General features: G+C 46.3%; 1 protein-coding gene across 8 annotated transcripts in view; it reads left to right on the top strand.

The window, feature by feature from the left end:
• EHMT1 (euchromatic histone lysine methyltransferase 1) overlaps nt 1-12,898 on the top strand; it is a 137,154-nt gene that overhangs the window by 70,872 nt on the left and 53,384 nt on the right. For 6 of the 8 annotated variants that reach the window (XM_027615859.1, XM_027615860.1, XM_027615864.1 and 3 more), the window contains 3 exons: nt 3,220-3,400; nt 5,749-5,906; nt 6,234-6,425. In XM_027615859.1, the coding sequence (XP_027471660.1) occupies nt 3,220-3,400; nt 5,749-5,906; nt 6,234-6,425 (531 nt within the window). The remainder of the gene's footprint in view (nt 1-3,219; nt 3,401-5,748; nt 5,907-6,233; nt 6,426-12,898) is intronic. The other 2 variants (XM_027615858.1, XM_027615857.1) reach the window with 2 other exon arrangements.

Below are 12,898 nucleotides of genomic sequence, written 5' to 3'. Positions count from 1 at the left end.
AGATTTTTATTTGTCACAGAGAGAGAGAGCGAGAGAGGGAACACAAGCAGGGGGAGTGGGAGAGGGGGAGAAGCAGGCTTCCTGCCGAGCAGGGAGCCCAACTCGGGGCTTGATCCTAGGACCCTGGGATCATGACCCGAGCTGAAGGCAGATGCTTAACGACTGAGCCACCCAGGCGCCCCTAGCCTTCTCCGTTTTCATCCCTGTCGCCATTCTCCCAGTCCGCTTTCATGCATAACTGCTGCCACTGGTGTTCTCTAGGTTTTGGACAAAAGATGTGGCCTTGTTCTTGGAGCTCTCAGCCTGGTTAGAGAGGTAGTTTTGAATGCCGAAATTGTGCAAGTCCTTGTTCGTTGCCATTGGAATTAAGTATCTGGAAAGAGAAGTAGGCTGGGCTAAGAGTGGTGCTCACACTGAGCCGACATGGATCTGGCTGGTGGCTCAGGGACTGGCCGCCTGTCAGAAGGGGAGAGCCGATGCACAGAACACCGGCGGGGTGGGTTGGGGTGGTGGGTAGGGCCAGCAAGGGCCAGACCCCGTAGACCTCCGGCACCTGGGCCAGAGCAGTATGGTGGCCACCTCTCTCTGCAGCCTGTGCCACAGGTCCTCCCTCTGTGTGGGAGGCAGGGGCTGGCTGGGTGCTCAGGGCTCCATCACAGCAGTGGGCGCCCCTCCATGAAGTCAGGTGCTGGCCTGCTGTCTCCATGGGAAGTAGATGTGTCTTTCATCTTTTCTGCTGTTGTCAGAGGGTAGAGCCCTGACAGAGTCTAGAATCTTCACCCAAGTTCAGCAGCTCTTGATTTTTTTTTTCTTTCATATTTTCAGAAATAATCTCTTAAAGATTTTGTGTCTAAATGAGAATTAGCCTCACATGACTGTTTCCTCCTCAGGTTTAATTTTTGCCCCTCATTTATGTATACTTTAAAATCATCTTTTGCATTTCTTGTAAGAAGAGCTGGTGGAGGCTGAGAGTCATTGTGGTCACACAGTCTATGGGGGTATTTTGCAGGAGACAGAAAGGAGCATTACCTGACTCCTTTGCTCCAGCAGTGACTTCTTTAGGGACAACCTGGTATGTTTGTGAGAGACTGAAGAATTTTACAGAGTTGACAAGTTACATGTGAACTGTGTTCTATGTGCCTAGGGCAGGTTAATTGTGAAGGTGGTGGGGAAGACGGTGGTGTTGGGGGAAGAAGGAAGGGCACTCCAGGACTGGGCCACATTCCCTACCAAGCGACAGACAGGGTCACTGAGCTGAGTGTAAGTCCCCCAGGCTGTCGCCCCAAGAGCTGGAATCCAGGCCACCCTCCCAGGTGGGCTCGCTTTTAAGGGCAGGGATGTTGAGCGCCTTCACACTGTTATGTGGTCCTCCTCTCTATCTGTCTCCAGAACGTGTTCATCTTCCCAGTCTAGACTCTGTCCCATTAAACCCTGTTCCCAGCCCCCACCCCCCACCCCCGGAGTCTGTGGGTCCAACTCCTCCGGCCTCCTGAGAGTTTCCACTCAATACGGAATTGGTCCTTCTGTGCCGGGCTGATCTCACTCAGTACCACGTCCTCCAGCTTCATCCACGTAGTAGCAGGTGTCACGATTCCTTTCTTTTTAAGGCTGAATAATGTTCCACGGTGTGGACGGACCATGTCTCGCTTGTCCATTCACCTGTCAGTAGACGCTGGGGCTGCTTCCACCCCTTGGCTATTGTGAGGAGCGCTGCCGTGAGCACGGGTGTGCAAATACCTCTTCAAGATCTGCTTTCAGTTCTTTTAGGTATATATCCAGAAGTGGAATTGCTGGATCACATGGTAATTCTATGTTTAGCTTTTTGAGAAACTGCCAAACTGATTTCCACAGCGGCTGCACCATTTTATATTCCCACCAACAATGGTTCCAATTTCTCCACATCCTTTTCAACATTTTGTTTTTAATTGGGTATAATTGACAGTTTTCTGGGGTTGTATTCTTTTGTTTTTAATAGTCGCTATCCTCATGGTATGAGGTGATATCTCATTATGGTTTTGATTTGTATTTTCCTGATGATTAGTGATGTTGAGCATCTCTTCATGTGTGTAGTATATGTCTTCTTTGGAGAAATGTGTGATCAGATGCTTTGCCCATTTTTTAATCAGGTTGTTTGTTTTGTTGTTGAGTTGTAGGAGTTCTTTTTATATCCTGGATATGAATTCCTTATCAGATACGTGATTTGCAAATATTTTCTCCTGATCTGTAGGTTGCCTTTTCATTCTATTGATTGTGGCCTTCGATGAACAGAAATTTTTAATTTTGATAAAGTCTAATTTATCAGTTTTTTGTTCTTGTTGCCTGTGCTTTTGGTGTCCTCTCCAGAAATCATTGCCAAATTCAATGTCATGAAGCTTTCCTCCTCCTCCTTAGAGTTTTATAGTTTTAGATCTTTGATCCATTCTGAGTTAGTATTTGTACGCAGTGTAAGGTAAGGGTCCAACTCCATTCTTTTGCATGTGGAGATACCCCTTTCCCAGCACCATTTATTGAAGGATGCCTGTTTCTTCACTGTTGATTGCCCCTACTGTGCGTATGATAAAACTTGGTTAAATGGAATTTGATATGAGATCCAACTGTCTCGGGGCTGTAGGTGATTTTAGGGAAGCCAGTGGAGGGGAGAGGGTTAGTTGTGTCTAGGCAGTCCGGAATGAAGGCAGCACCGCTAATAGGGATGAGGGTTTCAATGACAGTACTACGGGCTGCCGGGGTCTTGGAAGGCTGAGACTGAAGACAGATTTAGGAGAGTGGTAAAACTATGAGCAAAAGGAAACTTTAAAAATGTAGTCTGTTGTGGGGGGAGTGTTGCACAGTGCAGCTGTGAAAATGATAGACTGTGAAAGCACCTTAGTAATACATTTAGCTAAGTCATTGGTTCGCAGGCCAGGTAGACATTATTTCAGGGTTCATGTGCCGCATTTGGTCACTGCCGCCGCCGCTTCCTTTTGCTCCCTGTCCCTGTCAACGCCGTTTTTGGCTTGTAGATGCTGGCCTGTATCCTCCGAGGGATGGCCGGGTACATGCGCATCAGTGCCAGGGGCTCTGTGATGACGGCAGGCTTTGTACTTTGTCTTCTCTCTTTTATCTCCTCTCTTGATCAAGGCAAGTTTTTGAGGAAAGGAGCTGCATTTTGGGGGCATGTTGTTTCAGTGACCATCTGCTTGTGTGTAATTACAGTTATTAATTGTCTTTGTTTTGAAGCATGCAGCCAGTAAGGATCCCAGAGAAGTTCAAGAAGCTCGAGATCAGGAGGAGCCAAAAGAGGAGATCAACAAAAATCTTTCTGATTTTGGACGACAGCAGCTTTTACCCCCCTTCCCACCCCTCCATCAGTCACTACCTCAAAACCAGTGCTACGTGGCCACCACAAAGTCACAGACAGGTAATAGGGGGACCCAACAACTGTCTTTGCTCTGATTGCGCATTACGTGCTTTCTGATGGCGTGTTACGACCCTGCATCTTGCCGAACTAGAAGCGTGTTGACTAAGTGCGTGTGTACTCTAGATGAGCGGCAGTCGGAGTCATGGCCCTTCTGTGCTCACCTGTAGACCTGCAGAGGAATGTCAGACCTCTGTTCTAAAAACTTGACTAATCCCTGCATTGCTTCCTATGCTTGTCAAACTCAAAATGAAGGTTGTTTTCATTAAGTCTTGTTCCCTTGTTCTAATAGGGTAGAAGACTCTAGATTTGAGGACTTCCCTCTGTTTATAAATTAAGTGCTGTTGGAAACACACAGTGTATTGTGGAGACCTTTGAGTTAAGGTTGTGGAGAAGGATGGTTTGGTTCTGTTACCAGCCACTTTCCCTGGGTGTTTCTCGATCTTTTGAGCTTGCTTCTCTTCACGGTCAGTTGAGGGGATGGGTGAACATTTGATCCCTTGTTGGGGCCTTTGCGGGAGGTGGAGCTGCATGAGTGGCCCCACAGGGAGGATGCTGGGGTGGGGGCATCTCAAGCGAGGGGCCTCCCTCTGGAGCCTCTAAGATACCCACAGTTCCTCCAGAGATGAGGTGACTGTCCCCAGTGCAGAAAGGCCCTTTCTGTGGCGTCTTCATGCAGGCCAAGCACTCCTGGTGGTGTCACCTCCCAGGCAGGGTACCCAAAATCACAACTTCCATGCCTGCAAGTGTCTCTTTCTTCCTAGGGAAGCGTCATCACAGCCGCTTTGCCTTATTACAGAATTGCTGGTGCACCTTTCAGAGTTGTGGGAAATACAGAAAGCCTACCTGCTGGTCAGGTGTCTTGGGATGGACAGGGCTTGTGTGGACACAGCCCTCCGTGACTGTGTCCAGGTTCCAGACCACCTTGGTCTGCTTTCTTCAAACCTCACTCCTTCCTCTGCCCTGCCCTGCTGTCTTCCCTTGCGGGGTGGGGGGAGTGTTGGAGCCAGCTCATTCGAGTTTAGATTACAGGTCATCTCTATTAGGATTTTAAATTACTGTGGTCATGGCCCCAGAGGTTCTATTAGCTCCCTGTCCTGCCGCAACACAAACAGGAAGGCCACACAGACTCACTGAGGGGCTGCAAAGCGCCTCCTACTCTCCATCCTGTGACTGTACAGGATGCGCATCCCAGCCTGGGCACACCCCTGCATGGCGCCCAGTCACCCCGTTCTCGTATGAGATGGACAGAACTGCATTTCCTCGTGACCATTTATTGTGCTCAGAGCCACCCCAGTGAACACGGTGCAGGGCTGCGTGTGTGATTGTCCTGGATGTAACCTGGGGCTGAGGCACACCTGGTGTCCTCGGTACCACGTGCTCACGGGGATGTCTGTGTGGCCCTTGTCATGGTGTAGTTCATGCTCATGCATGCTCTTCCAGCGCTCTTTTCTTCCACTTTGTAGAGTGAGAACGGAATGGAGCATAGGTTCTCCAGCCCTTTAGTACAGTGCCTCTGTTAAGTGGTTTTCAGATTTTTTTAAAACCCTGGAACTTTTTAAAAAATAAAATATTATAGAGAGCCTCATTCTATAAAGCCAGTCAACCTGGAGCTGCTTTATCTAGAACAGGGTCGAGAGCCCTGAGTCCCTAGGAGCCCCAGCTTGTCTGGAAACCCCAGACCCCCCAGCTGTTTGCTTTTTCCTGTCCTGTGCCTTCCTTGACCTTTTGTACCAGCATAGTTTGCTTCAAGGATTTCTTTCCCCTCAGTCAGTGAACTGCTGGGCGAGGTGGAAGGTGCTGGGGAAAGGGTCCAGGAGAGGACATACTGGCCAGTGTTGCATGGCTACCACTTACTTTAGAGGTGGACACATGTAGAGACTGTGCAATTTACTCCTTGTCGTGGGTGAGAAGTCTGTCAGGCAGACAGATGGGGCCTATCCCCAGTGACTGGCAGTGAGGCTGCTGTTCCTCCTCAGCCTCACTCTCGCAGCCACACTGTTCCTGGGGACAGGACCGTCCCAAGACAGGGGACTGGGTGTGGGAGGTGCTCCAGGGCCCTGCTTCTGGTGATCGGTGGGTTCTCCCTTGCACTTCTCCTGCTTACAGCAGGGTGATCATGTTGGCCGTCCACACAGCTTAGTGTTCTATTGTGAGTAAAGCAAATGATCTGTAAGGTACTGTCAGTTTTCTCTGTGCAACTTAGGACAAGTAAGAAATGCCTGTCACTGTTGTGGCATGCTGATGATTTTGGTAATCGGATTTTGTGAATTATCACCTACCTTTAAAAAACATTTGAATGGTATTTCTTTTCCTTTCTTGTCCCCTTTTGACTTTTTTTTTTTTTTTAGCTTGCTTGCCTTTTGTTTTAGCAGCTGCAGTATCTCGGAAGAAAAAACGAAGAATGGGAACCTATAGCCTGGTTCCTAAGAAAAAGACCAAAGTATTAAAACAGAGGACGGTGATTGAGATGTTTAAGAGTATAACTCATTCCACTGTGGGTTCCAAGGTAAGGCATGCCTGCGTTGTTTGCACGTGTGCTTGGAAATCCACGTTTGTGTCAGGACCTCTCTGACCACAAGAGCACCACGTGAGGTTGTCCGTAATTTGATGACCTCGGTCCCTTTTGAAGGAACCCAGGCTCTGAGGTGCCTCGTTCTGGGGCACAGCCTCCTTCCCATTTCTCCCTGACCCCTCATCCCTCACCCTTTCCTGGCTCTTCCCCCAGTGGCAGAGTCGCTGCATCCCTCCTTGCAGGCCATGCCCTGGCAGGAGTTGGCAGATTGCTCCCGATGCTGGTGTTCTTCGTGACAGTGTGCTCTTTCCCGTGTTCCAGGGCGACAAGGACCTGGGCGCCAGCACCCTTCACGTGAATGGGGAAAGCTTGGAGCTGGACTCAGAGGAGGACGAGTCGGAGGAGCTTGATGAGGAAGAGGACCAGGGGGCCGAGCAGGCTGCTGCATTTCCCACAGAGGACAGCAGGACCTCTAAGGGGGGAAGTGTGTCAGAAACCGACCGCACCCAGAAGGTAGGCCTTTTTCACCCCCTCGGGGAGGGACTACAGATGATGGGTCATTGGTCCTGTGAGGGGCGGTCTGGCCCTCCTCGGCCCCAGTCATTTCCCTCTTTCTTTCTGACTTGGGTGTTTGCATTCTGTTTATCTTGAAGTTTTAGATTTATTTTCATCAGAGGAGTGGTTGCCGTCTTGTACAGCACTCTTTGAAGTAAACATCTGGAGCCTGTGTAGGTTCCAGATGGACAGGAATACACTGAGGGCTGACTGCGTGCCAGTGGCAGCTGCTTGTCACTGGCCTTGGTGTGACTGACCTTGCTCAGTCCTAGGCACACCACAGGTGCAGGCCTCCTGCACGTGAGGCCCTGACACTGGGAAGGACTCTTCCTCCTGGTTGGAGTGAGCTTCCGGGGCTGCTGACTGGACCTGCAGAGCGGTTATGTGCAGTCTGCTCACACCAGGTGTATCTCGGTGTGCCAGGTGTGTCCTCATCACACACAGTTCACTCATGTCTACCCGAGGATGTGCTCTGGGAGGGGGCAGGTGCTGGCTCAATCACAAGTCACTGTCTGCAGGTGGCCCTGGGGGCTCAGCCCTGGGCAGGGTCTTCAGGGGTACTAGGTGCAGACCTGAGTAGAACACAGTTCCTGAGTAGATGGTGACATCTGGGTGTGTGTTTATGCTCTTAGTTCGGAGGGGGATGAAGTAGGTGAGGAGGAGTAGGAGGAGTTGAGAATCAGGTGGTTGGTTGGAGATGGGTGTGATTGGACTGTTTTTTGTATCATACTTTTTTTGAGAGAATTTTGGACCATCTTTATATAAGATGGGCCTTTGTATCTGATGAGGTCTTCTTCTTCTTCTTTTTCTTTTTTTCTGATGAGGTCTTCTAAAACTAATGGTAGGCAGAGAAGTTCCAGGTGAGTTCATTGAAATAGTGACCTGTTTGAAATGTATAATTTTGTGGATTGACTTCTTACATTTTGAGTCAAAGTGCTGTGCGCTGTAGGTACAGCCTTTTCTTCCAGCTCTCAGAGTTTTGGGGGGGTGTCTTATCATGTGTCAGAAGCCACGGGTAATAGTCTATTTATGATTTCTGGGTTCTAAATATGATAAGCATTCTTTTTCACTGGTGATTTTGAATAAATTGGTGTAAGCTGTCTTCTTATACTTCATTGGTTTCATTCTTTATGTCTAAGTACTTGATTCATGTACATTTGTTTTGGGATAAAATATGAGGTAGATATACTCAAAATGGGTGTATTTTATGGTATATGAATTCTATCTCAGTAAAGCTTTTTAGGCAAAATGTGAGGTCAGGGTCCCATGGCTTCCCTCAAAATGGTTAACCACATTATGTGAGCACCATTTATTGACTGACGTTTCTTTCCCCTGATGATTTAAAATGTCACCTTTATTGAACATCCTATGGCATACAGAGCTGACTCTGTTTCTGGATTCTCCTCTTCCAGAGAGAATCTGGATGCTGCGTAATACTGAATAACTCTATACATTGGTATAAAGGAAAGAATTAAACGGATAGCAAGCCAACAAAAAGAATCAAGAAACAAGTAAAAGTAGAATTGCAAGGACAGTGTGGCCAAATGGAAAACGAAATAAGATAACAGGAACAAATCTAAATAAGTCAGCAATAATGATAAACAGTAATGGGTTTATTACGTGAACTGCTTCAGAGAATAAAGAAAGATGGGAATGGACACTAGCTCCTTCTGAGGCCAAACTCACTTTCAATCCTGAAACAGTATTGGTTAGACACAGCTGTATCTTTGCATAATAGCGATCATAAAGAAGGTAGGGCTTCCCGGGAAGACACTGGTTTATTACAGGAAACCTATTGATAAGACTTACTACATTAATAGATTAAATGAGAAAAACTAGCATTTTATAAAGTTCAGCTGTATGTTTTTTGGACTTGGGGGATGACTTCATGATTTCAGCTGTGACAAGGAACAGTTCACTGATCAGAGTGACTGCACCTGTGCACTGCCACCCAGCTCACAGGCCTGAGTTGTCCCAGCCTCCCCTGTGGGCCCTTCCAGTCCCTGCAGAATTGGTTTCTGTGTTTCATGTAAATGGGATCATGCATATGTTTTCCTCTTTCAGAGTGTGACTTGTTTTACTCAGTATTACATTTGTGAAGTTTATATTATTCATTCATTTTCATTGTTATGCAGTGGTGGATTATAAAGTGGTCTGAGGGGCCTCTTTCAGAGGGGACCCATTCAAAGGGTCCATGGGGTCAAAACTGTTAATTGTCATAATGCTAAGACAGTATTTACTGTTTTACCTCTCACTCATTGGAGTTACATTGTGGTTTAAACATTTCTGTTTAAGTTTGTACAGTAGTAAACGTTAGTAGACGTAACACACATCAACAAAAGTGCTTTGCCATTCCCAGTAATTTTTAATAGAATGAAGGGTTTCTGAGACCAGAATGTTCAAGAGCCACTATGGTACAGTATTTCATTGGATGACTGTTCAAATTTATGTATCCATTCCACTGTTGATGGACATTTGGGCTGTTCCCAGTTGGGGCCTTTACAGATGACATTGCTGTGAGCATTCCTTTGTGTCCGTCCGTGGGGGGCACACCCATACTGGGATTGCCATGCCATGTGGCCAGTGGCGGGCATAGCCGTGCCGCTCTCCCGCTCTCAGCCGTGCGCGCCCGCGCGTCCGTCTGTCGCACTAGCTTGATACACTTGGTATTGCCCAGCCAGCGAGTGTACTGATGTTGCATTATAGTTCTGATTCACATTTCCCTGACTTCCGAGAAGGTTGGGTGCTTTTTTTACATGTTAATTTGCCATTTGGGTGCCTTCTTTTTTTTTTTTTTTTTTTTTAAGATTTTATTTATTTGAGATAGAGCACAAGCTGGGGGGCAGAGGGAGAGGGAGAAGCAGGCTCCCCACTGAGCAGGGACCCCACACAGGGCTCAATCCCAGGACCCTGGGATCATGACCTGAGCCAAAAGCAGATGCTTAACCAACTGAGCCACCCAGGCTTAATCTTTTTAAAATACAAATTACCCAGTGGTATTTAAAGATAGCTTATATTAAATAAACCTGACTAAAGATATCAGAATCCTACCCCCCCTCAAAAAGAGTTACTTAGTGGGGAACATTTTAAGACATTTCTAATGTCAGTAATAAAAAGAGGGAGGGATTGCTCCTTTCTCTCCTAACATGAGCGCTGCATTGTTGATTATTCTTGCTGTGATGCTGTAAAATGAGAACCAGAAGGAAACATTAATATTTAAAAGGACAAGGGAGAAGAGTTTGCCAAGAATATAATCATCTGTCTTAAAAAATTCAAGAAAATCATCTGAGGAACTATTATAGCTAGTGAGCTGAACTTAAATGTGATCAAGACATAAAACCATTCCTTTTCTTGTGTAGCTGCAATAGCCAGTTAGAAAATGTAATGACAACAGTATCAATAATAGCAATAATGCCTAGGGCTATTTTTTGACTTTTCTAATAGAAAATGTCAAGCTATGCCAACATATAGATAATAGTGAACAATTGTTAACACTTGGCCAGTCTTGCTTATCCACACATGGATTGTCTTTTTTTTTTTTTTTTTAAGATTTTATTTATTTATTTGACACAGAGAGAGAGAGAACAAGCAGGGGGGTGGCAGGCAGAGGCAGAGGGAGAAGCAGGCTCTCCCTGCAGAGCAGGGGGAGCCCGGTGCAAGACTCCATCCCAGGACCCCGGGATCATGACCTGAGCCAAAGGCAGTTGCTTAATGAACTGAACCACCCAGGCGCCCCACATGTGGGTTGTCTCGAAGCAGATATTTCCATATGGATCTTTAAAAGAAAAGGACTCTAAAAGCAAAAATCACAGTATCACACCTAAAACTTAGCTGCAAGTCTTTAATACCACAAGGGTACTTAGCAATAAATTTAATAGGAAATGTCAATTCCCTAGAAGAGAAAACTGAAACTTTCCTGAAGGAGGTTGGAAAGGAGACATAAGTTCACGTTAAGACCTATTACTTGTCTGAGAAAAAAGCCATGGTTTTCCTGAGGGAAGACCTCTTATTTGCCAGAGTGAAGACCCCTTGTTTGCCTGAGGGAAAACCTTTTATTTGCCTAAGTGAAGACCCCTTGTTTATCTGAGGGAAGACCTGTTCTTTGTCTGAGGGAAGACCCCTTGTTTGTCTGAGGGAAAACCTGGTGTTTAGCTAGGGAGGACCTGCTGTTTGTCTGAGAGAAGACCTCTTGTTTGACTGAGGGAAGATCCGCTCTTTGTCTGAAGGAAGACCCCTTGTATGTCTGAGGGAAAAGCTGCTGTTTGTCTGAGGGAAAACCTCTTTTTTGTCTGAAGGAAGACCCGTGTTTGACTGAGGGAAGACTCTTTGAGGGAAGACCTCTTGTTTGCTTGAGTGAAAACCCCTTGTTTATCTGAGGGAAGACCTGCTGTTTATCTGAGGGAAGACTCCTTGTGTATCTGAGGGAAGATCTGCTCTTTTTGTCTAAGGGAAGACCCCTTGTTTGGGTGAGGGAAGACCTCTTGTTTGTCTGAAGGAAGACCCTTGTTTGACTGAGGGAAGACTCTTTGTCTGAGGGAAGACCTCTTGTTTGCCTGAGTGAATACCCTTTGTTTATCTGAGGGAAGACCACTTGTTTGAGGGAAGACCTCTTGTTCGCCTAAGTGAAGACCCCTTGTTTATCTGAGGGAAGACCTGCTGTTTATCTGAGGGAAGACTCCTTGTTTGTCTGAGGGAAGACCTCTTGTTTGCCTGAGTGAAGACTCCTTGTTTATCTGAGGGAAGACCTGCTGTTTATCTGAGGGAAGACCCCTTGTTATCTGAGGGAAGACCCCTTGTTTGAGGGAAGACCTCTTGTTTGCCTGAGTGAAGACCCCTTGTTTATCTGAGGGAAGACCTGCTGTTTATCTGAGGGAAGACCCCTTGTTCGTCTGAGGGGAAGACCCCTTGTTTGAGGGAAGACCTGCTCTTTGTCTGAGGGAAGATCTCTTGTTTGCCTGAGGGAAGACTCCTTGTTTGAGGGAAGGCCGGTTACTTGTCTGAATGAGAAGATCATTGTTTCATCCTCCCCACATTGCCTATAAGTCCAGAATAGTTCTCATCAAGATCCTCAGAGGACTTTCTGTAGAATAGCTGATGTGGGAATTGTGTGCAGCAAGCACAGGGAGAAAAAACAGCAGTTAGAACTACTGAAGAGTGATTAAATGGGGATTTGTGCAGGAATGGGAAAGCATTGAGTGAGTGGAACAGGAAATCCATAACAAACCTATTTGTATGTGAACATACAGTTTACTGTAAGGATGGGGTTTTAATTTTTGTTTATTTTTTAAGGATGGGTTTTTTGTGGTCAAGGGATCATGAACTTTTCAGTAAATGTTATTGGGACAATTGATCTTCTGGGGGAAAAATAGAGGGGAACTCTTGCATCATGTCACATAGGAAGCGTAAATTCTATTCTGGAATTGGATAGTGGTGATGGTTGCACTACTCGGAATATACTAAAACACTGAATTGTACACTTTTTTTTTTTTTAAAGATTTTATTGGAAAGAGAGAGTGAGCGGAGGGAGGGGTGGGGTAGAGAGAGAATCTCAAGCAGACTCTGCGCCGAGCATGGAGCCTGACCCAGGGCTTGATTCCACAACCGTGAGATCATGACCTGAGCTGAAATCAAGAGTCGGACACTTAGGGGCACCTGGGTGGCTCAGTCGTTAAGTGTCTGCCTTCGGCTCAGATCATGATTCCTGGAGTCACAGGATGGAGCCTCGCATTGGGCTCCCTGCTCATCGGGAAGCCTGCTTCTCCCTCTCCCACTCCCCCTGCTTGTGTTCCCTTTCTCGCTGTGTCTCTCTCTGTCAAATAAATAAAATCTTAAAAAAAAAAAAAAAAAGTCGGACACTTAACTGACTGAGCTACACAGGTGCCCCTGAATTGTACACTTTAAAAGTATGAATTTTAGAGTAGATAAATTATATTTCAGTAAAGTTGTTATTTAAAAAAGTAAATTACAGAAGCTTTAGAGTGTCAACATAAAATACCGAACTGTGGAAGAAAATGTTAGAAACTGTTTTTCTAATCTCAAATAAGGAAGGCCTTCTAGTGCCAGACACAGATCCAGAAACGACAAAGAGAAAGATGGAGAGGTTTGATTTGTCCAGATAAAGTCTCAATATTTTTGTATAATAAGAAAGACCAGAAGCAAAGCTTCACTTGATAGGGAAAATTTTTATAACATATTTAACAGTAGCAATAGGGACTGAGGGTTTGGTCACATGAGACAAAGTGGAAGAAGTAGAAAAGTATGTGAAGTTATGGAAGTTGCTCAGTTCCTTGTATACTTGGGGAATGAAGACCAAAGTGATTGTGCAACCCCTTTGGAGGGCTGGTTGTGCCTTTGTGGGCATTGCTGATGGCAGCAGTCTTGAACTCCACATTTGTAAAGAGGAGTGTGTGTCTGTTGGTTTGTCCTGGGGG

Source organism: Zalophus californianus, chromosome 13 (assembly GCF_009762305.2).
Source record: "Zalophus californianus isolate mZalCal1 chromosome 13, mZalCal1.pri.v2, whole genome shotgun sequence".
Lineage (NCBI taxonomy): Eukaryota > Metazoa > Chordata > Mammalia > Carnivora > Otariidae > Zalophus > Zalophus californianus.
The sequence above is the reverse complement of the archived record's forward strand: the minus strand, read 5'-3'. Positions and strand labels throughout refer to the sequence as shown.